Source organism: Schistocerca americana, chromosome 4 (genome assembly GCF_021461395.2).
Source record: "Schistocerca americana isolate TAMUIC-IGC-003095 chromosome 4, iqSchAmer2.1, whole genome shotgun sequence".
Lineage (NCBI taxonomy): Eukaryota > Metazoa > Arthropoda > Insecta > Orthoptera > Acrididae > Schistocerca > Schistocerca americana.
In genome coordinates this window covers 782,650,477-782,672,241 of record NC_060122.1, presented here as the reverse complement: position 1 = coordinate 782,672,241, position 21,765 = coordinate 782,650,477, and the positions used below count along the sequence as shown (strand labels likewise).

The window sequence follows — 21,765 nt, the reverse complement described above, 5'->3', positions numbered from 1 at the left end:
TGTTTTCTGAAGAACTACTTCTACTGCATCAACATATGCAGCTTTGCTTTGTTTACATATGATATGTTTTTCAGTAGCTCAGCAGATGACAGAACTTTCAGTTTTTTTAATTTTTTTTTTTTATTTATTATTATTTTTTTTTTTATATCAAACTTAGAACTTAGATGTGGACACAATTCTTCACATGGCACAGTGAAAAAGTGTGCTGCAGTGTGTCCACAATAAAGAATTTTTGCAGTGGGTCTTAACAGTGCATGTTGGTGTATAATGTGTTTCACAACAGGAGTGTTGTTACGGCCTACAATCTGCATAATGATTGTGTGTTTGTGTGTCCCCTCCATCAGCCTCCAATATCTCTCTCTCTCTCTCTCTCTCTCTCTCTCTCTCTCTCTCTGCATATGAAATGTTTGCGTACAGTAATTATATTGGTTGCAAACATGTCACAATGTATTCTTAGTATTGCAATGAGATGCCACTCAAATGCTAATTCAGTGTGGAACACACAACTTTCATGACTGCAGATAACTTTCCTGGTGTGCAGTACTTATATCGTATAATTGATACAAAACAGACAAATTATCCTCTGGCTTCTGTCCTCGGTTCTTTGGCCAATGCTTGTTTGATAATATTTCTGATGTTTTTCCTGCATGAGTGGCTATCATTGTCAAAACTTCACCCTCCATTGTTGGTGGCAGACTTGAGTCAAGATTGTGGCCTGGAATTATATGTGCTTGAAGCGCCGTCAGAGTGCGTTTCCGTGGTCATCACCACTGTGCTTCTTCCCTTGCTAGCTGCAACAATTGCTTGCTGCAGCACTGGAATCCACGATCTATTCACCATGAGACTTTCTTCATTTTTGTGGATTCCTGTAGCTTCCCTGAACAAGTGGGTGCGGTAGCTCTTCTCCTCAGCGGGAACTGTCATGACAGTGAATTTCAGCATGTGGTTAGTCTCTCACAGCGTGTACTGTGCCACGGTAGATTTCTCCACCTGTTGCAAGCTGCAGTGTTACTTACATTCAGTGATCCTGGTGTTGATTGATCGTCTAGCCATTCCAACATGTACTTTTACATATGTACACAGTATGCAGTATATTCCTGACATTGCAAGTGCATCCCTTTTCTCCTATACCGAGCTGAGACACTTTTTGATCTTCTTTGTTGGTTCACAAATAATCTTTACATCGTGTTTGCACAATATATGACCAATTATGTCCATCACTATGGGAATGTATGGCTGATAGGCAATAGTTGACATTTCTTTTTCCGATGTCTCTCTTTGTTGAGTGTTTGATTCTGTGACATTTCTTATGTAACCGGTGGAGTACACAGTATTCCTCAGAATGCTTTCTAGGTGTTTCATCTTGCATTTGAAGGGCTGCAGCTCACATGTTTGTCTTGTGTTCAGTGTGAACACATTAATAATGTCTCTTTTCTGGCTCCGTGTTGATTTGACAGTTCATACAAGTATCGGTTTGTGTGTGGTGGATTTTGATATACTCCGTGTCCCAGGTTTTCACTATCCCTTGGAACCATTATATCTAGAAAGTGTAGCAGTTGGTCTTTTTCTATTTCCATGCACAACATGCTGAAAACTTAAGCATAGATCTGACACAACAGATCACACAAATTATGAATCAGTTAATTAAGGCATCCTTTCTCTCAGCAGACCTACAGAGAAACCTGCGAAATACACAAGCACTACCACCTCAGCTCGATTACCAAAAATCCATAAGGATAGTGTGGCTCCCCAACAAACGGATGGAAAAAAAATTGCAGCACCAAAAAATAATTAGAGTAATGGAATTTTGGGAATACATTTCTCTAGGTAACATAAATAAGTGATTAACATTGCTTGAGAAGTCTTTGCAAATGTGAAATTCTGGTACATTAATAACTGGTGTAACCACCAGAATGTTGATCACAAGCTTGAAAACATGAATGCACCATGTTGCACGGGTGCTGGATATCAGTTTGTGGGATGGAGTTCCATGCCTGTTACACTTGGTCAGTCAGTATAGACACAGTTAATGCTGGTTGTGGATGAAGCTGTAGTTGTCCAATGACGTCCCACATATGCTCGACTGGAGACAGATCTGGTGATTGAGCAGACCGAGCCGACATGTTGACACACTGTAGACCAGGTTAGGTTACAATAGTGATATGTGGACGAGTGTTATCTTGTTGGAAAATGTGCCCTTGTGTGCTGTTCATGAATGGAAGCACAACAGGTCGAATCACCAGATGAAGTACAAATTTGCTGTCGGGGTGCATGAGATAACCACGAGTGTTCCTGCTGTCATACAGAATCACACCCCAGACTCAGTCTCGATATACGAGGTGCATTTAAGTTCTAAGGCCTCCGATTTTTTTTTCTAATTAACTACTCACCCGAAATCGATGAAACTGGCATTACTTCTCGACGTAATTGCCCTGCAGACGTACACATTCTTCACAATGCTGACGCCACGATTCCATGGCAGCGGCGAAGGCTTCTTTAGGAGTCTGTTTTGACCACTGGAAAATCGCTGTGGCAATAGCAGCACAGCTGGTGAATGTGCGGCCACAGAGAGTGTCTTTCATTGTTGGAAAAAGCCAAAAGTCACTAGGAGCCAGGTGAGGTGAGTAAGGAGCATGAGGAATCACTTCAAAGTTGTTATCACGAAGAAACTGTTGCGTAACGTTAGCTCGATGTGCGGGTGCGTTGTCTTGGTGAAACAGCACACGCGCAGCCCTTCCCGGACGTTTTTGTTGCAGTGCAGGAAGGAATTTGTTCTTCAAAACATTTTCATAGGATGCACCTTTTACTGTAGTGCCCTTTGGAACGCAATGGGTAAGGATTACGCCCTCACTGTCCCAGAACATGGACACCCTCATTTTTTCAGCAGTGGCGGTTACCCGAAATTTTTTTGGTGGTGGTGATCTGTGTGCTTCCATTGAGCTGACTGGCGCTTTGTTTCTGGATTGAAAAATGGCATCCACGTCTCATCCATTGTCACAACCGACGTAAAGAAAGTCCCATTCGTGCTGTCATTCCGCATCAACATTGCTCGACAACATGCCACACGGGCAGCCGTGTGGTCGTCCGTCAGCATTCGTGGCACCCACCTGGATGACACTTTTCGCATTTTCAGGTTGTCATGCAGGATTGTGTGCACAGAACCCACAGAAATGCCAACTCTGGAGGCGATCTGTTCAACAGTCATTCGGCGATCCCCCAAAACAATTCTCTCCACTTTCTCGATCGTGTCGTTAGACCGGCTCGTGCGAGCCCGAAGTTGTTTCGGTTTGTTCTCACACGATGTTCTGCCTTCATTAAACTGTCGCACCCACGAACGCACTTTCGACACATCCATAACTCCGTCACCACATGTCTCCTTCAACTGTCGATGAATTTCAATTGGTTTCACACCACGCAAATTCAGAAAACAAATGATTGCACGCTGTTCAAGTAAGGAAAACGTTGCCATTTTAAGTATTTAAAACAGTTCTGATTCTCGCCACTGGCAGTAAAATTCCATCTGCCGTACAGTGCTGCCATCTCTGGGATGTATTGACAATGAACGCGGCCTCATTTTAAAACAATGCGCACGTTTCTATCTCTTTCCAGTCCGGAGAAAAAAAAATCGGAGGCCTTAGAACTCGAATGCACCTCGTAGATCCAATGTGTCTAGTGTGCAAATAAGTTGGTTGCAGGTTCTCGACTGGCCTCCTCCTAACCGACAAATGGCCATTGCTGGCACTGAGGCAGAATCAGCTTTCATCAGAAAACACAACAGACCTCCATCCTGCCCTCCAATGAGCTCTCACTTGACGCCACTGAAGCTGCAAATGGCAGTGGTCAGTGGAATGTACTCTACAGGGCATCTGGCTCAGAGCTGTCCTTGAAGTAACTGATTAGTAATAGTTGGTTATGTCTCTGTGGTGCTAACTGCTGCTCAAATTCCTACTGCAGATGCAATACAGTGCACCATAGCTGTGCACTGAACACGATGGTCTTCCTCTCAGTAGTGTCACACGGCCGTCCAAAGCCTGCTCGTCTTGCAGACGTACATTCTCGTGGCCTCTGCTGCCGGGAATCGTGTACAGTGGCTACATTGTCGCCAAGTCTCTTTCCTGTATCACAGAAGGAACATCCGGCTTCTCGTAGCCCTATTACACGACATCGTTCAAATTCCGTGAGGTGTCGATAATGTCTCTGTGACTGTAAAGGTAACTAATGCTTACAACTGTTACAGCCTATATTTAAAGCACTAGCCACTCTTGTGCGACTGGTGCAAAATTTGAATAGACATTTTCAGATGTAGAAAGATACCTACTAGTTTTCCTCTGTCACACAAGTAGTCACCCCCTCGTTCATGTTCGAGCTAGTGAATCACTTGGCCTGTCAGCTTCAGCCACACACGGAAGAGACTGACATATACATAAAGGAGTCCGGGACATTCGTTGTGAATCCGAAGAAACTAAAAATTGAACCGAACAGTTTCCTGATCAGCTTTAATGTTGTTTCTTTGTTTGCTAAAGTGCCACTCATTGATTCTGTGGAGTGTATTGATTCCAATTTCCCACAAGACATCACCAAATTCCTCCATACTTGTCCCATCGTGAGCAATTTCGTGTGGTTTGGCAACTTGTACGAGCAGCCGGAGAGTGACACCGTCGATAGTCCTCTTAGTCTAATGGTAGCCTGCTTGTACGTAGAACATTTCAGAGCACGGGCACTGGACTTACCATCTTATAAATGTAAGGTGTGCTGTAGAAAAGTTTAATGATCCGTGCATTGTGTGGAGCCGTGGAAGGAACAGCTCAGTGACTTCTGGGACACATGAAAAGTACACAGGTAGAAAAGTACCAGCAGGTACCCTTTCTAGATGTGCTGGTAACAATGGATAGTTAAAACCTGGGACACAGCGTTTATTGAAAACTGACACATACTGTCAAATTACCACCTAAGATGCAATTAAAACACCCGTAATATGCACCAGATGAACATTGAACTGCAGCACCTCAGACATGAGATGCAACATGTAGAAATCATTCTGAGGGGTAATGGGTACTCTACCAGTTACATAAGATGTGTCACGGAATAACACTTGACGATGACACATCGGAAGAAGAAATGTCTGGTATGGCCTTTCTGCCATAATATCCCAGAGTGACAGACAACTGGCTGTATATTGTGCAGACTTGACATAGAGACTATTTATAAGCCAACAAAGATGATCAAAGAGTGTCACAGGTCAACAAAGGAGAAAAGATATTCCACTTGCAAAGTCAGGAATATACCACATCCCATGTACATGTCGAAAAGTATATATTGTAACTGCTGGATGATCGGTCGATATCTGGATCACTGAACATAAGCGATACTGCAGTTTGGGCCAGGTGGAGCAATCGGCCATGATGGAACACGTGCTGTGTGAGACTGGCCACAAATAATATTTCCCAACATGGAATTTCTTGCTGTGGAGAAGAGCTACCATTCTTGCATTTTCAGGGAAGTCTCAGAAATCCACAGACATGAGAACAGCTTCAACAAGAAAGGGGAAAGTCTCAAAGTGAACGGGTCCGGGATTCCCGTGTTGCAACAAACAGCTGTTGCAGGCAGCGAGGGTAATGACCATGGGAAAGCCCTTGGATATAGGTGCACTGGGTACACGTAATCTGTGACCGCAAGCTTGACATCCGCCCCAGCAATGGAGAGTGGAGCTTTGATAATGCCAGCCAATTGTGCTGACAAAAAGTCAGAAAAATGACCATACAAACATTGGATGAAGAACTCAAGACAGAAGCAAACAGGCAGTTTATCGATGAGTGGCCACAAAAGCCTTAAATAATGGAAAATCCAGGATGGAATGTAACAAGTGCTGCTGCAGTTGCCTGAGACTGCAGTCATGTGTGAGTTGCATTTGCATGAGTGTGAGTGTGTGTGTTGTCTCTTTTTGATGAAGGCCTTCCTGGCTGAAAGCTTTATTTGTGACAGTCTTTTTGTTGTGCCTATTTGCAACTCAGCACCTCCACTATGTGATGAGTAGCAACTTTCCTTTTCAAACATTGTCACAAAAGACTTAACAATTTTGTTGTATGAAAGTGATGAGATTCAGTTATCTAACATTTTTCCGTGGATGTTATTCATTACTTTACACAGTAGTCTGCAAACACAATTGCTGCTACGCCACAGAAGTCATCTAGCTATAGATACTTAATTCTATCCGTGCCAAGCTGGATAGTGTCGCTTATCTTATATAATTTAAGTGTCTAGCATAATTTAAATGTTTAAAAGTCTATTTTAAAAGCATTTGCCAAAGGTTCATCATTATAAGGAGGTAAAATATGAATGTAAACAGAACAAACAAGAAAAGAATAGAAGCTTTTAAAATTTGGTGCTACATGAAGTAGATCAGATCAAGTAACTAATGAAGAGCTAATGAATCAAATTGGGAGAAAAAAATATGGCTCATCTTGACTAAAAGAAGGCATAGGTTGAGAGGGATGATTAATTTGGTAATGAAGGGACCTACACTTTACTATAATGCGCAAGCTCAAGTGGGTGTATGTTACAGTAGTTGTGCGGGATGAAGCAGCTTGCACAGACTAGACTACCATAGTGTGTGTCATCGAACTGGTATGTGAAGACCCACAGCATCTACATCTACATCTACATTTGTACTCCGCAAGCCACCCAACAGTGTGTGGCAGAGGGCACTTTACGTGCCACTGTTATTACCTCCCTTTCCTGTTCCAGTCGCGTATGGTTCCCAGGAAGAATGACTGCCTGAAACCCTCCGTGTGCGCTCGAATCTCTAATTTTACGTTCGTGATCTCCTCGGGAGGTATAAGTAGGGGGAAGCAATATATTCGATGCCTCATCCAGAAACGCACCCCCTCGAAACCTGGCCAGCAAGCTACACCGCGATGCAGATCGCCTCTCTTGAAGAGTCTGCCACATGAGTTTGCTGAACATCTCCGTAATGCTCTCATGCTTACCAAATAACCCTGTGACAAAACTCGCTGCTCTTCTTTGGATCTTCTCTATCTCCTCCGTCAACTCGACCTGGTCCGGATCGCACACTGATGAGCAATACTCAAGGATAGGTCGAACGAGTGTTATGTAAGCCACCTCCTTTGTTGATGGACTACATTTTCTAATCTCAACCTGGCACCGGCCTTAACAACAATTAATTTTATATGATCATCCCACTTCAAATTGTTACGTACGCATACTCCCAGATATTTTACAGAAGTAACTGCTACCAGTGTTTGTTCCGCTATCATATAATCATGCAATAAAGGATCCTTCTTTCTATGTATTCGCAACACATTACATTTGTCAATGTTAAGGGTCAGTTGCCACTCCCTGCACCAAGTGCCTATCCGCTGCAGATCTTCCTGCATTTCGCTGCAATTTTCTAATGCTGCAACTTCTCTGTATACTACAGCATCATCCGCAAAAAGCCGCATGGAACTTCCGACACTATCTACTAGGTCATTTATATATATTGTGAAAAGCAATGGTCCCATAACACTCCCCTGTGGCACGCCAGAGGTTACTTTAATGTCTGTAGACGTCTCTCCATTGAGAACAACATGCTGTGTTGTTTGCTAAAAACTCTTCAGTCCAGCCACACATCTGGTCTGATATTCCGTAGGCTCTTACTTTGTTTATCAGGTGACAGTGCGGAACTGTATCGAATGCCTTCCGGAAGTCAAGGAAAATGGCATCTGCCTGGGAGCCTGTATCTAATATTTTCTGGGCCTCATGAACAAATGAAGTGAGTTGGGTCTCTCTCAATCGCTGTTTCCGGAATCCATGTTGATTCCTACAGAGTAGATTCTGGGTTTCCAGAAATGACATGATACACGAGCAAAAAACGTGTTCTAAAATTCTACAACAGATCGATGTCAGATATAAGCCTATAGTTTTGCGCATCTGCTCGACTCGGTGCCGTTATCTGAATTTATGCAAGTAACATTGGTATATAGTGTGGTGACAGTTTTTTTGACAGTACATTTGAATAATTTGCTTCAGTGTCATGATGGAAGAACGCAATTGATTTATTTTAATAAATGTGTAATTTTCTTCCTCCAAGCAAGTGGTATCAGTAAATACTCTATTTTAAAGTTGATCACACTGTATATATTTGTGTTCGAAACATGTGAAATGATTTTCCCATTACAATTTATTGTGTTATGATAGTTTGTTTTGTTGGCATGGACTGATAGTTGTATTTGACTTGTAGAAATCATACCAAGAAACTTGTATATTACTACAACATGTTACTACATTAACTGACTTTGTGAAAGTTCTTCATTTCATTGGCTCAGCAAATAATTTTTCACCATATTAAAGTAATTATTTTAAGTAAACCATTTTCTGATTTTAAGTAAACCGTTTTCTCCAATATTAGATGTCGGACCAAGACGATGATGAGGATGATGGTGACAGAGGTGCTGAAGCGAAAGAGAATGGACTTGTAAAGAACACTAATGCCTCAGTCGTCCAGCAGGCTGAGAAAGAAAAAAGAGAAAAAGCAAAACTGGAAAGTCAGAAAAAGAAGGAAAAAGATAGAGAAGACAGGTAAGTTTGTTTGGTCCCTTTAATATGTATTGAATGAATGTATGTAGCATTTTCAGAGTGCAGATCTGAATTCACTTGTTGTCAATGGTTTCTTCAAGTAGAACAGTTGACACTTTTAAATGCCAGATTTGGTTATAATGTAAACCACAATATCAAGTAAAATGTGTGCGAGAATAATTCACCTTGTATCCCACCGTTTTCAATTTTTGGGTCATTATTGAACAATTATCAGAGTAAAATGCTTATTGTAAACAGGAAGTATGTATTTTGCAGTGCACCATCTGTAGCAAAAGGATTGAAACAAAATTACACTGAATACGATTATAAAAACGGAGAAACAATTTCAGTGAAGGAGTGAGAGTATATACGAAGCTCAAGTGAAGGTTAAAATTGATGTTTGTACTCTTATCAGTGTATTCCCAAAATTGAGCTGAGCTGTCATAATTGTTTCTGAATATAAATAATTTAGGAGCAAAGGACACCACCCACTGAATGGCAGAACTGTTGATCGTTGACAGGCACTCACAAAAGAGAAAGAAAACTTGCTAGTGTTCGGAATCGGTCCTTTCTCCAGCTAGAGCACAAATTAACAGACGAAACACACATCGGATTGTGCCTTTACACAGTGCTGTCTGGACACATGTTGAGTGATTGCAGTTTGGGAGGTGGACTCTGTGGGTTGGGGGTTGTGTCCAGATGGATGGTTAGTGGGAGGGAGGCAGGAAGCAGGGAGAGGGGTTGGAGGTGGGTAGCTAGTGGCTGAGAGGGAGGCATGTGGTTTGCTGGCTAGGAATGCAGGAGGGAGAGACATGAGAGGTGTTTTATGGATTCTGCCAAGACATAAACAGATCAGTCTTATCATGTAAAAAAATCTTTACATGTAAGAGGACATTATAAATAAATAGTCTTAATAGAGACGTAATTCAGAAGTTACAATACCAGAGAAGGAAAGTTGCTACTCACCATATAGTGGAGATGCTGAGTCGCAATAGGCACAATAAAAAGATTCACACAATCATAGCTTTCAGCCATTAAGGCCCTTGTCAGCAGTAGACACACATACGCACACACTCACGCAAACGCAACCTACACACACTGCTGCAGTCTCATAGAGTTGAAACTACCAGTTTCAGCTCTCAGAGACTGCAGGTGTGTGTGTGTGTGTGTGTGTGTACTGCTGACAAAGGCCTTAGTGGCCAAAAGCTATGATTGTGTCAATCTTTTTATTGTGCCTATTGCGACTCAGCATCTCCGCTATATGGTGAGTTGCAACTTTCCTTCTCTGGTATTGTTACATTCCATCCTGGATTTTCCATTGTTTAATTCAGAAGTTAGTTATTTAATAAGTGTTAACATGCCAAGAGTGGGTAAAATGCCCCATTTGACAGCTTTTCCACTTGTCTGTTAATAGCTTTGAACCACTGTTGATGGCAGGATGACAAGAGTGTAATAATGGTACTTATAATTGCAAAATTTTTGACATATCGAATTGGGAATATTATATAAATGTGAAATTTTCATTAGAGAAGGAGAAAAGAAAAGAAAGACCTCAGTAAATGTCACAAAGGGAGAAACCTTGTACATATGGTAAGTTAAAAGTCCCAATTTTCTGAACTGAATTGAGTGGTGGTGGAAGTGGGAGGAATGAACTAAGTAGCTTCATGAATCTCTAGATGTTACTTTGATTTTTCGTAACAGAACACTAAGTTTGTAATACAGAATTTTTTTAGAAGTTCATCAGTTCTTGATTATTGCAATTTTTATACCAAATTGAAGGACAGAATGTAAGCAAGAAGACATTATCATGGAAAGGAATGTAATTTATAGTTGTAATAATCGTAATTGTGATTTGATTTGTTTAGTTCCATAGTTGAAAAAACATCTTTTCCACAAATATGTCGATCGAAATATTGTAGCACTTTTGCAGACTCATTATGGAGATGTGGAAACTGTACCCAAGGAAAGCAGTGTAGACATCCAGGACAGTTTTAACATAAAATGATTTGTTATTAAAATGGGAATTACCTTTCATCTATTTTTTTATTTAAGAAAATTGTAGCCAAATAGCCACATACACTTACTGCTTAACATTTTACATTTACATTTTTGCATATTCATTTATAGATTTCAGTTCTATGTGATATTGTTCACAGGGTTTGTTAAACAGTTCGCATACACATGTTTTGGTTGGTTGTGATAGTTTTTATTTTTGCAAATTAGATAATGAAAGCCATGAATAGATAATCTAGTTAAGACCTGTGCAGTTCAAAGTTTGATGCTGTCAATGAGTGGTTCGTCATTGCTTTGGTGCCATAGAACTCCACCCATACTTTTTCTCGTTTATCCTCCATAATCTTCAGTTGATGTGGTGTATGGCATCGTATATCAAAATTTGATGTCTTCAATTAGGAATGTCTCTCTCGCTATCAGGTACACTAGTCTAGATCTTGTTGTCTTTGAGAGAGACCTTGTGCCCATTTTAGATAAGTTGATTTTACCTTTTCTACTGTTTCTAGGTTTTTTCTTTCAGATGGCCCCCCATATAACCTCCAACCCGCAGGCCAGGATTGGCAAGATTTTTGCGTTGAATAATTTCGTGGCAGTTTCTAGACTGAGTAGGTTGATGTTTTTGATGTCCTGTATTGCTATTATTGCTTGGGCTGCACGTTCTGTTATATGTTTTGTGAAGCATTTGGCTGTTGGTTGCAGTGTCACTCCTAGGATTTGAAGTCTGATGAGATTTTCATTTTTTGTCCTGATGTTGATTTCCGCATTCTTGGGTGTTTTGCCTCCTTTTCTGAAAATCACCATTTCGGTCTTTGTTATGTTTATGTGTAGTTTTTCACTGCACCATTTATCTATTTTCTCAATGATTTTCTGCAGCTTCTGTATATCTGTTGGTCCTATGGCTATGTCGTCAGCGTATGCATATATGTATACATCTTCATTTTCTCCAATTTGCATTACTTCTTCAGTGGCAAGAATGTACAGCAAAGAGCTCATTGGGTCACTCTGTAAGACTCTGTTTGATTGCGAAATGAGGTTTGAAAAAGAGAGGTTGTCTGATATTGTGATGTATTCGAGGAGTGACTTGATTATTCTTGCCCATACCCTCATCTTCTCCCATTGTGTTTTCCAGTTTTTGGACTAAGAGATCTCTTTCCAGCAGGTCAAAGGCTTTGGTAAAGTCTATGAACACTGTGTAGAACATTTCTTTCATGGTGCTTGGTTGATGTTGTTTAGAAGAAGCCTGACTGCTGTAAGTTTTGATCTTCCAGATCTGAAGCCCTTTTGTGGTTCTAGGTGGTGACTGTCCACGCAGGCTTTGATTTTTTGTGTAATTATCTTTGAAAACATCTTGAACTGAGTATTGTCTAGGCACAATAAAAAGATTCACACAATCATAGCTTTCAGCCATTAAGGCCCTTGTCAGCAGTAGACACACATACGCACACACTCACGCAAACGCAACCTACACACACTGCTGCAGTCTCATAGAGCTGAAACTACCAGTTTCAGCTCTCGGAGACTGCAGGTGTGTGTGTGTGTGTGTGTGTGTGTGTGTGTGTGTGTGTGTGTGTGTGTGTGTGTACTGCTGACAAAGGCCTTAATGGCCGAAAGCTATGTACTTTTTTGTGTCTGTTGGGTATCCTTTACCTTTGTGGAGAAATTTTATTATCAAGTGTCTACATTGGGTCAGAATTCTTCTAAGCACCAGGCATTTGTTGAATAGTTTGATCCATATATGTTGGAGAGCCTCTCTTGCATCTTCATGTCAGTCAATTACACGTACACATGCACAGGAGCACCTTCAACCTCCTCTTTTCTTTAATGATAGTGGGCTTAGTGAACAGGACTGTGTTAGTCAGAATGTACCCATTCAATAACGAGATTTTTTTAACTGTGTCCCTGTTTTACTGCACCCAGTTCAAATCAGAAAGAAGTTGTTTCTCGTCTTGCAGTATCTTACTGTGGGCAGTTTGCAGTCATGGCCACTTAAAATGAGAGATAGGCCATCCATTCCAGATATTCTAATTTTCGTTCCTGCAATCCCATTTTCTTCATAATTACAACAGTGAGTTTTAACCTTGATTTTTAACCTATGTATAATGCAATAATGTATTGTCTCCATACTGTTTGTTCAGCTCCATTGTAAACTATTGTAGCTGACAGTGGAATAATGTGTACTACTTCAGAAATTTTACTTTTCGTACCACCAGTTTCGTGTCTTGTATGCCTGCAAATTTAGCACAAAGTGCTTCTTGATATATCGATCCCTTCTGTTGACTGTTGTAATTTTTTGCTCTTTCATTGTCAACTAAATCCTTAAATTCTTTCTGTATGACATTATAATATTGTTACATAGCAAATTAGCAGTACCGGTCACTTATGCGACTGCGCAATAGATGTTGTCATTTCCATTCATTTTTAAAGGCTTGTGATGATAGATTGCCAGACTGCCTCTTTTTGTGCAAACATCCACTGGACATGTGAATGTCCTTCATACCATGAACAAATAGTTAAAGGTAAACATGGCTGACACTACTATTCCCTTGAACTGAAGAGAGTTGTGCCAATCAAAAAAGGAACTGTGCAATACTAAATGGAACCACACTGTACCGAGTACTTCCGGGAAGGAACAAGCAAAGCAAGACAATCTCAGTCGTGGCCCACACATGGTGTGGCAGCCCTGATTTAGTGGGTTGAGATTAATTTCTACTTAGTGACAAATAAAAGTACTTGTATCACACTCCTGTTTTCTTTTTCTCACATTCTGCAGCATCCTCTCAAAAATACTATGTATGCAGCTTGAATGGTTGGTAAACGAGCATCATGGCACTTCCCAATCTTTCTGAGTTACAGTAAACAAAGCAAGTTTAACACAAAACTTTAGGGATTTTCTTTAAAAAGTATTTCTTTTGGCCTTATTTGTACACACATGTGCATTAAAACATTTTTTTTCCTTCAGAGAGAAGCAGAAACAAATTCAACAAGAAAAAAAGGAGAAACGCAAAACACAGAAGGGGGAGAGACGAAGATAGCAAGATCTCTCAAACATCAAATTACATTGTATGTGTTGTGCTGTGTTAATTTATTGCCATTGGATCAGTTATGTTGATTGTAGTACCTACAGTATCCTTAATCAGCTGTTTTATCTCAGCTGCCTTTTAGGATGTCCACATTAGTATTAGTGAGGGCACAGCTTGGGGTATTACAATGCCATGAGTGGCTGCCACAAATGGACGATGTCTCTGCAGTAGACATTCGAGTGAAATAAAATTGACTTTATAAAGTGCATCAGTTTTGTGACATTTCAATCACAGTTTTTTTGCCCCCCCTCGTTGTAGTAAGACCTTTTCCGTATCAGACATTGTTATATTGTAATTTCCTGTAATGGATTTCAATACTTGTGAGAAGCATTTTCTGTGTTACATATTTTTTAATAATAATAATATTTTTATTACTGTTGTTGACTTTTATCGCCATTGTTGCTAATTATTACTGCTAGAATCTCCATCACTTGTCTGTCTTATAATTTCTCGTGTTGGAAGAATTGAGAGTAATTAGAAAAGTAAAAGTGTCATGATGTCAGGATTATGGGGATCATGCATGGTAATCCTTTCATAAAATTAAGTTGTATGTTAATTATTGTATTCAAATTATATTTAGATTATTTATAAGAAAATGAGCCCCTTTCTGGTAATAAGATTTTTAAGAACAATCAGTAAAACAATTTCTGTGTATAACAAGAATGAAAATTTCTGGACGGAGCACAGGAACATATAACAGAAAATACTGTTCACACTAGCTTTTGAGCACTAGCTCTTTTCCCAATGGTAGTACACACATTCACACACACGATGATGCAGATACCCAAACACTCACACTCCGTACCCATAGTGAGACTCAGTTTCAGAAATTTTCCCTCAGTTTTTGTTGGCTGCATAAATCATGCCTTATTTGTGTTGTTTTGAATGAAAGCCAACAAATTACATAAAAAAACTAATGATTTGTGATTAAGGTACGCTTTTTACAAGTATTATATAATTGTGTCTTTTTAAGACAGCTTTTATCATTGATATTGTTTTTAGTTTTGGGGGTGATTACAGTTGCACATGTGTCTCTAGCATCTATGCAGTTGTAAGGTTTAGTGGGGGGGAGTGAATAAGGGAAAGTTACTGAGGAGGAATGTGAGTTAGTGCTCTTCATCTGCAGATTTAAATTCAAAATTATCACTCAAACCTTCCAAAGGCAAATTGTTTTTTATGTCTGTAGTAAAGGATGTTTTTGAAACTAGCAATTATACTATTATTGTTCTTCTTGCAAGCAGTAATATAAATTTTTATCAGAAGTTTTTGTTCTACCCACTGGAGGTAGTGGAAAATGTATACTTACTTGTTTGAAAGATTTTTGTAAAATTGATAACCTGGAAGCTAAGGAGAAGCAGATGTGCATAATAAATTTAAAAATGGGAAGGAGGGAAGGAATGTATTGCATGATACTTCTCACAATTTGTGTGTTGTTTAGTGGATTCAGTTTGTGAAATGCTTATGAATGGAAATAGTAAATTTGACTAACACGTTTCTACTTTTAAAAATTAAACAGGTAATATCTTTTTAAACATATCTATTAATAATTTGAAGTTGTTTCTTAACAATCACACATGGCTTCAATGTATAGTCTGACTGAACATTTCTTTCTACATTCTGTATTCTTAATGAAATCAACTGTGGGTAAAAGATAGTGTGGCTGAAGTCAAGAAATGCTGGAATTGTTACCATAGAAGGAAGAAGGTTATACTCTACATCCTATTGACACGGAGTTCATTAGTGATTTAAATATTGTTATAATTTTAAGTATGAAATATAATTTCTGAGTTATACTTTTTAATTAAAAAAGTTTTTAGTCCAGTAGAAACAGTAACAGCATGGTATAAAAATCTTTAAGCCATTCACTTATAAAATTTTAGATTTATTTTACAAATGTGCTCTCTCTTGAACTTAATTTTTGTAAAATATTGTGCTCTTAATTCTGTGAGAAAATATCTACACTTACAATAAAACTTCTGAATTGTGTAAGTACTAGAACAGACACTAACTAAAATGTATGTTTTCACATCACAGTCTTAGTCTGGTTAATGTTCGGTTTTCTGTTATTACTCAGTATTCTTAGAGTTCATCGTAAAATAAATTCCTGGTGTTACATTTTGTCAGTTTAGCTTAGGGAGTTGTTTATTATAAATACTCTTTCAACAAATAGTTATATGCTGTTGGGCTTGGCTAGCACTTGGATGGGTCACTGTTGTGTATACTGAGCAGAGTTGGCAAGCAGATGCACTCAACTCTTGTAAGGCAAATCGAGGAGCTACCTGATTGAGAAGTAGCAGCTCCGGTCATGAAAATGGCCGGGAGAGTGGTATGCTGACCTCACGCCCCTCCCTATTTGCATCCAATGATGCCTATAGTCCTGAGGATGACACAGCAGTTGGTCAGTATCATTGGGTTATAGAGTTAAAAGTGCATAGGTGGTCACTGAGGCACAGATGAATGGTGGGAGACACATTGGTGCACTTAAAAACCATGTAAGATCACAAGATTTTTCTAATTTACCACATGCACATGCTGTGGAGGTGAGGGGTATACATAGTTGGGTTTGTACTAAAATTAGAATAATAATTTGAGAGATGATGCCTATTCTTTTACCATCATTCATTTTTAAGTGGCTATCTGTACTAATTTTTGATAGCACATCTATCTTATCATTCCAGTATAATACTCAGTTCTCTGTGGAATACAAACAATGTAAAGGTAACCTCTCACCATACAGTTGATAAATCATAAGGCATATGAACACACAGAATATTTTATAAGCAGTCTGCCAGGTTTCCATATAAAATTCCACTCAAGTTTTCAATATTTTTGATGTTAATTCGCATAGAAATATGAAAGAACGACAGTGTCATGGATGAGCACAGAAATAGTTTCAGCACATGATTTTGTTAAAAACCACTCACAGATTTAAATTTAAACTCAGTTGTGAAGAGAAAAATTCTGTGACATGGCGGATACACATCTGATGTTTGTAGACTGTTACACATTGAAGTTTAAATTTATTCCCTTTATTATTTTTGTTTTGCTGTAGAGGATGAAAATGGAGAAACAACTTATAATTAAAAATGCCTCACTTATTTTCTTCCGCCTAAATGTCTTACTTCGTTCCATTAAATTTCCTTCAAGCAGTACATAATTTTCTCATATTCAGAAGTCGTGCTGTAGCTCAGTCATTCTTTTTAAATTTTTCATATGTCTGAAGACTAGTAAAATACGTTCAGCATGTCCACTGAGTACTTGTTGGGCATTATTTTCTAACAGAAGATTAATTTTTCATATCTTTAGAGGGACACCTAATAGGTTTGAACCATATTATGTTATCCATATGTAAATTAGATTGTTGTAAAGATGTTATTACTGTGGTGAAACTGACATGGCTGTGGTGCTTCCTGGTTGTACTTCATTTAGATGATGTATTTGAGGCTAAATCTGGGCACTGATGACCATGCAGTGATTGCCCCACAAACCTGTCACTATCGTCTTGAGGGTAAATCGCAGATCATAAAATATGGGAGGCTCTGAGCAATTTAAGAGCATGCAGAAAAGACTAAAAATTGCATATGTTTTGTGTAAAGCCTGGTCAGCTGGCATGTTTTTGTCTTCAAAAATCATCTTTCTCCAAAATAATAGTGCTTTCTCTTTTCTTATTGTTTAACCATACATGTTTTGACACCAATCTGTCAGATTATGTGGCTGTCATTTTCATTCCTGTAGCTGCATCAATAGTGGCCTGCTGTTAGACATTTCATAACATGGACAGCATGCCATGTGTTTCATCAGATTGTGAATCATCAAGTGTGTTTCTAGAGATAAATTACGCACATTCACCCCCCCCCCCCCCTCTCTCTCTCTCTCTCTCTCTCTCTCTCTCTCTCTCTCTCTTTCTCTCTCTCTCTTTTTGTGTGTGTGTGTGTGTGTGTGTGTGTGTGTGTGTGTGTGTGTGTGTGTGTTTGGATTTGGAGAACATTTAAAGAAAGCTAAGAAATCTTGCCTACTCTGCATACTTTTCAATTAATGTTTTATTTTATTTGGGCAACTGTAGGATGTTAAAGAAGTGGCTGTGTATATAAAAGTAAGAAGAGAAATGACTAAATAAGTGTTATGAATGTCATAGTGTTACTCACTTCGAAGACTGAAAGCACAGTACTGTGATTTTTTTTTTTTTCCTTCCCCCAGTTGAAAACACAAATATAAGACTCACTAAGGTTAATGAATGTTGTATGAATTTTGTGACTACATACAACATTGATATTAGTATTAGAAATGAATAAATGTTTTATTTTTCTTTTCTTTCTAAAATTTAATTTATTGAGCTTAAAAAGACTGTGTTGAGTAATACTTTTTCAATCTTTTTGTAATTACTTCAACTTTTTTCAAAATATGTTTTATCAAGATCAACAAAACAAGTATTACAGTTCCTATTAGCTTTCTCATAGTGTTAATCAGTGTCAACCATAGTATTTAAAGTTTACAAAAAGAAAATAGTCTCAGACAGCCAAATATTTTGCATGTGTTAGTCACAGTGCACAGAGGACAATTTGTTGACGGAATTTCAGATGAGTATTTTTGTAGTGTGTGTGTGTGTGTGTGTGTGTGTGTGTGTGTGTGTGTGTACATGAAAAAATTTATCCAACAAAGAGCACTTTTTATCACATTTATTTTATCATGGTAACTGAGAAACATCACACATTGGGAATATTTCCCCCCTCCCAAAAGAAGGTGGAGGAAGGGGATAAAATCTAGTTATTTTTCTATATGGTGCACAAGCACAGTAATGTGGACCTGCCTATTTTTTCCATGTCCTAGATGCTTCTCCTGAATGTGTTCTGTAAATCTCAGAATCTTTTCCCATGCTTTTCACAACTGATGAACAGTTTTTGCATTCTGTGAACTGTTTTCATTAGAAGTGGATACTTTGTTAACTTGGAAACTAAAATATTTTATGAACAGTAGACGGTTGGTTGGTTGGTATAAAAGAGGAAAGGGGGGGGGGGGGGGGGGGAGAACAAACTGCTAGGTCATCGGTCCCAGTAGAAAATTGCATTGACTTATTGGATATATCCAAGCACTTCAGAAAATGATCACATGAGCCCAATTTTCATAAGCTGTAAGCTTCCTCCTTCTTAAATGTGTGCGCAGGGTATTAAATAGCAAGTTTGCAGTATTTAAAGAAAATTGCACAGTTGTCTCAATTGAGAGAATTCTCTGTAACACTTTTCTTACATCAAGGGGGGGGGGGGGGGGAGGAAACATAAGTGACAATATATTAGTGTTGGAGCAATGAAAATGTTTTGCTGATTTTTTTATTAAAATTTTATGGGTGAAGGACTACCTTTCTGAAATATTGTCAATAGCATTCTAGTAAAGAAACTCGCTATGAGTACTTTTGTTTTCATATTGTCATTTCAAGGACAATTACATTTTGATGCCATTGAATAGTTCTTAAGAAGGCTGATACTTGATTCTTATGTATGTACTGTGTGGTGTATTATCTATTTCTAATGTGTCAGTGACTGAAACATGTAATTATATATTAAGTAAGTTCAGGTACATACACCAAGCTGTGCCCTAAAAGTCAAACCAGTTGTGGAAGCATGTAAATATGTGTTACTGTAAAGCTCAAATTGATCATTGTTTGTGTACTTCATGTCATATGCATAATTCATCAACATAATGTGCACACTGCCCAAATCTGAACAAGGCTGGCTTAAAAAGATAGTCTTTAATTGTTACTTTCCTGCAAAACTGTAAGCTGAATCAACAAGCTCATAGAAATTGCAGGTTTTAAATTTGTCGTGCTGTCGGCACCATTTGTTGTTGACCTTTTCCACATAATTAGCAATGTGGGGAAAAGCAGTAGCAGATATCAAATTCAGAAGCAGTTATGTGTATTATTTTTAATTTTTTGAGGATTTATATTTGTATTTGTTTAGACAAGATCACTTGCAGTCCAGGAAATTCTTACTCTAGTGGTGCTATTAAGTATTTGGTACAATATTCAGGTGCAGGCAATGCCTTGACAAGTAGATAATATACAAACATTTTCTTGAGATAAAAACTTCTTAAGTTTTTTCTGATGTAATTGTCATGGTTTTAAAAATGTTCATCAATAAACATGACAGTTTATAATGTAAATACATGTCTGAAACTTATATTATTAAAATTTTGTAGAATACTGATAATAATTATTTTCAGTATACTGTAACTACATGTATTAAAAAATGTAGTTTCATAGTTTTCAGAAAGGAATAGTGTCTTGCTGCTTCTTTGCTGCATGTTGAAGATATAGATTATAGAAATTAAAACTATTACATTATACATGTAGAGCTCAATGGTGTAAACTGAGAACTGAAAATGAAATGAAGATAGTAACTAGTTCTACACTGCCAGTTCCAAATTATGATGAAAAATTACAACCAGTAGAGTATCAAAATCTTCAGTCTTTTAAACACTGTAAAGTGAGTTAAGTCATTGTATATTGTCTGTAAAGAATTGACTGTCATTCTACAAGTGAATCAGAATGTCCTATTAAGTGTCTTAGGCCAGCTGGAAATCAAATCTCTAAGATTACAAGAAATTACAAAAGTATGCACAAAAGTTCTATTATCATTGTGAGAATGGTTCCCTTCCATATTCAATGGAGTACACAGTATTTATATGCTTGGAATTCCATCAGATTTTCTTATGTGCACACGTCACCCACCTGGATTAGAGGTGTACTGATCTCCAGTAAAAATTCACTGGCTTTTCCGTTTGAGATTGTGACAGTTTTGCTATAGAGAACTTTTAATTATACAGATTAATAGAACTTCTGTAATTTTATATTGAGTCTCTTATTTATGTTCCCAATTACTATAGTCTTGTTAAGTTAACCGTGAATATACGGGCTAACTTATGCCCTCTGAACTGTTGAAATAGTGAAAGTCTAGGTACATTTATGAAAAGACAATACATGGAGTTAAAAAAAAAATTGCAACCTTTCTCAACATTTCAGCTAAATGAGAAACTGAAAAATAGGACAGGCAAAGGGTAAGTCATTCTGAGTTTGTGGGTCAGGGAGGGAAATGGGAGTACAGAATCGAAAGTTTTAGCAACAGTGGAATATTTCAAATAGTTAACATTTGAGTAAAATTTTTAATGTGCCGTAATTGTAAACCATTAAAGGGGGGGGGGGGGTTGTATAATTCAGAAACAGGCATTTTGGCCGAAAGCTTGCTTTTTTAGCAGTCTTTTTATTGTGCCTGTATGTGACTCAACATTATATGGTAAGTAGCAATCTATCCCTTTCATAATATTGTCATATATTTTAAGTAGTTTTTTATTCATTTCAAACTCTTCTATAGTTGGTCTTAATTTTACTCAAATATTCAGAATATTAGAGTTTCAGAACACATGGCATATTAGTGTAATATCTCATTATCACTGACTGATTTGGATTTAAATTGTCATTCCAGAGAAGTGCCTAATTGCTAACCACAACAATAGTACCATTATGATAGAACATTACGTCAATGGAGATTGTTAATCTTGGATTAACCATCTGGATTGCAAGGTTAATGAAAGCCTCTAAAAAATAATCAATGCTGAAGAGCCGAGTCACTACAGAGGCAAAAGACTTGTTATTATGTAATTAATGGACATCTGCTGTACTGCAGCTGAGTTAGCCCTCATCAGGTATCTGCTTTGGCATAACTTTTTCCGTTACTACTCTCAGAACGCAACAACAAATTTTTGAACATTCTCAGAACTTTGGTTGGCTTAAAGACCTATTCCTGGAGCACAGGAAATAGTTAACAATTGGTTAAGGAGCACGAGAGTGAAACAGTTAAGGAAGTGCACCTTTCTACAGTCAAAGATACTTAGACATCTGTAAAATCATTGTTCTTGAAAATTATTTCCAACTATGTAAGGAAACTACTGGTGAACTGTAAGAATTTTTGGAAATGTGTGTTTAGTTGTGTCACAGCATCCTGAACTATAGCAAAGATGTGGTATATGTGGAGAACAAATGAGAATTAACAGCAGTAAACCTATAAGCAGACTGGTAGTGCAAATATGTGATTTACAAAACTAATGA

The 21,765-nt window shown here is 38.2% G+C and overlaps 1 protein-coding gene across 1 annotated transcript in view; it reads left to right on the top strand.

Annotated features, from left to right (window-relative positions):
• The window catches only part of LOC124612376 (coiled-coil domain-containing protein 43), a 37,375-nt gene extending 20,641 nt beyond the window's left edge, over positions 1–16,734 (top strand). Inside the window, exons 3-4 of the mRNA XM_047140544.1 lie at positions 8,408–8,577; positions 13,547–16,734. Coding sequence (XP_046996500.1) covers positions 8,408–8,577; positions 13,547–13,619 — 243 coding nt within the window. The 3' untranslated portion in view covers positions 13,620–16,734. The remainder of the gene's footprint in view (positions 1–8,407; positions 8,578–13,546) is intronic.
• Positions 16,735–21,765: the final 5,031 nt, after the last annotated feature.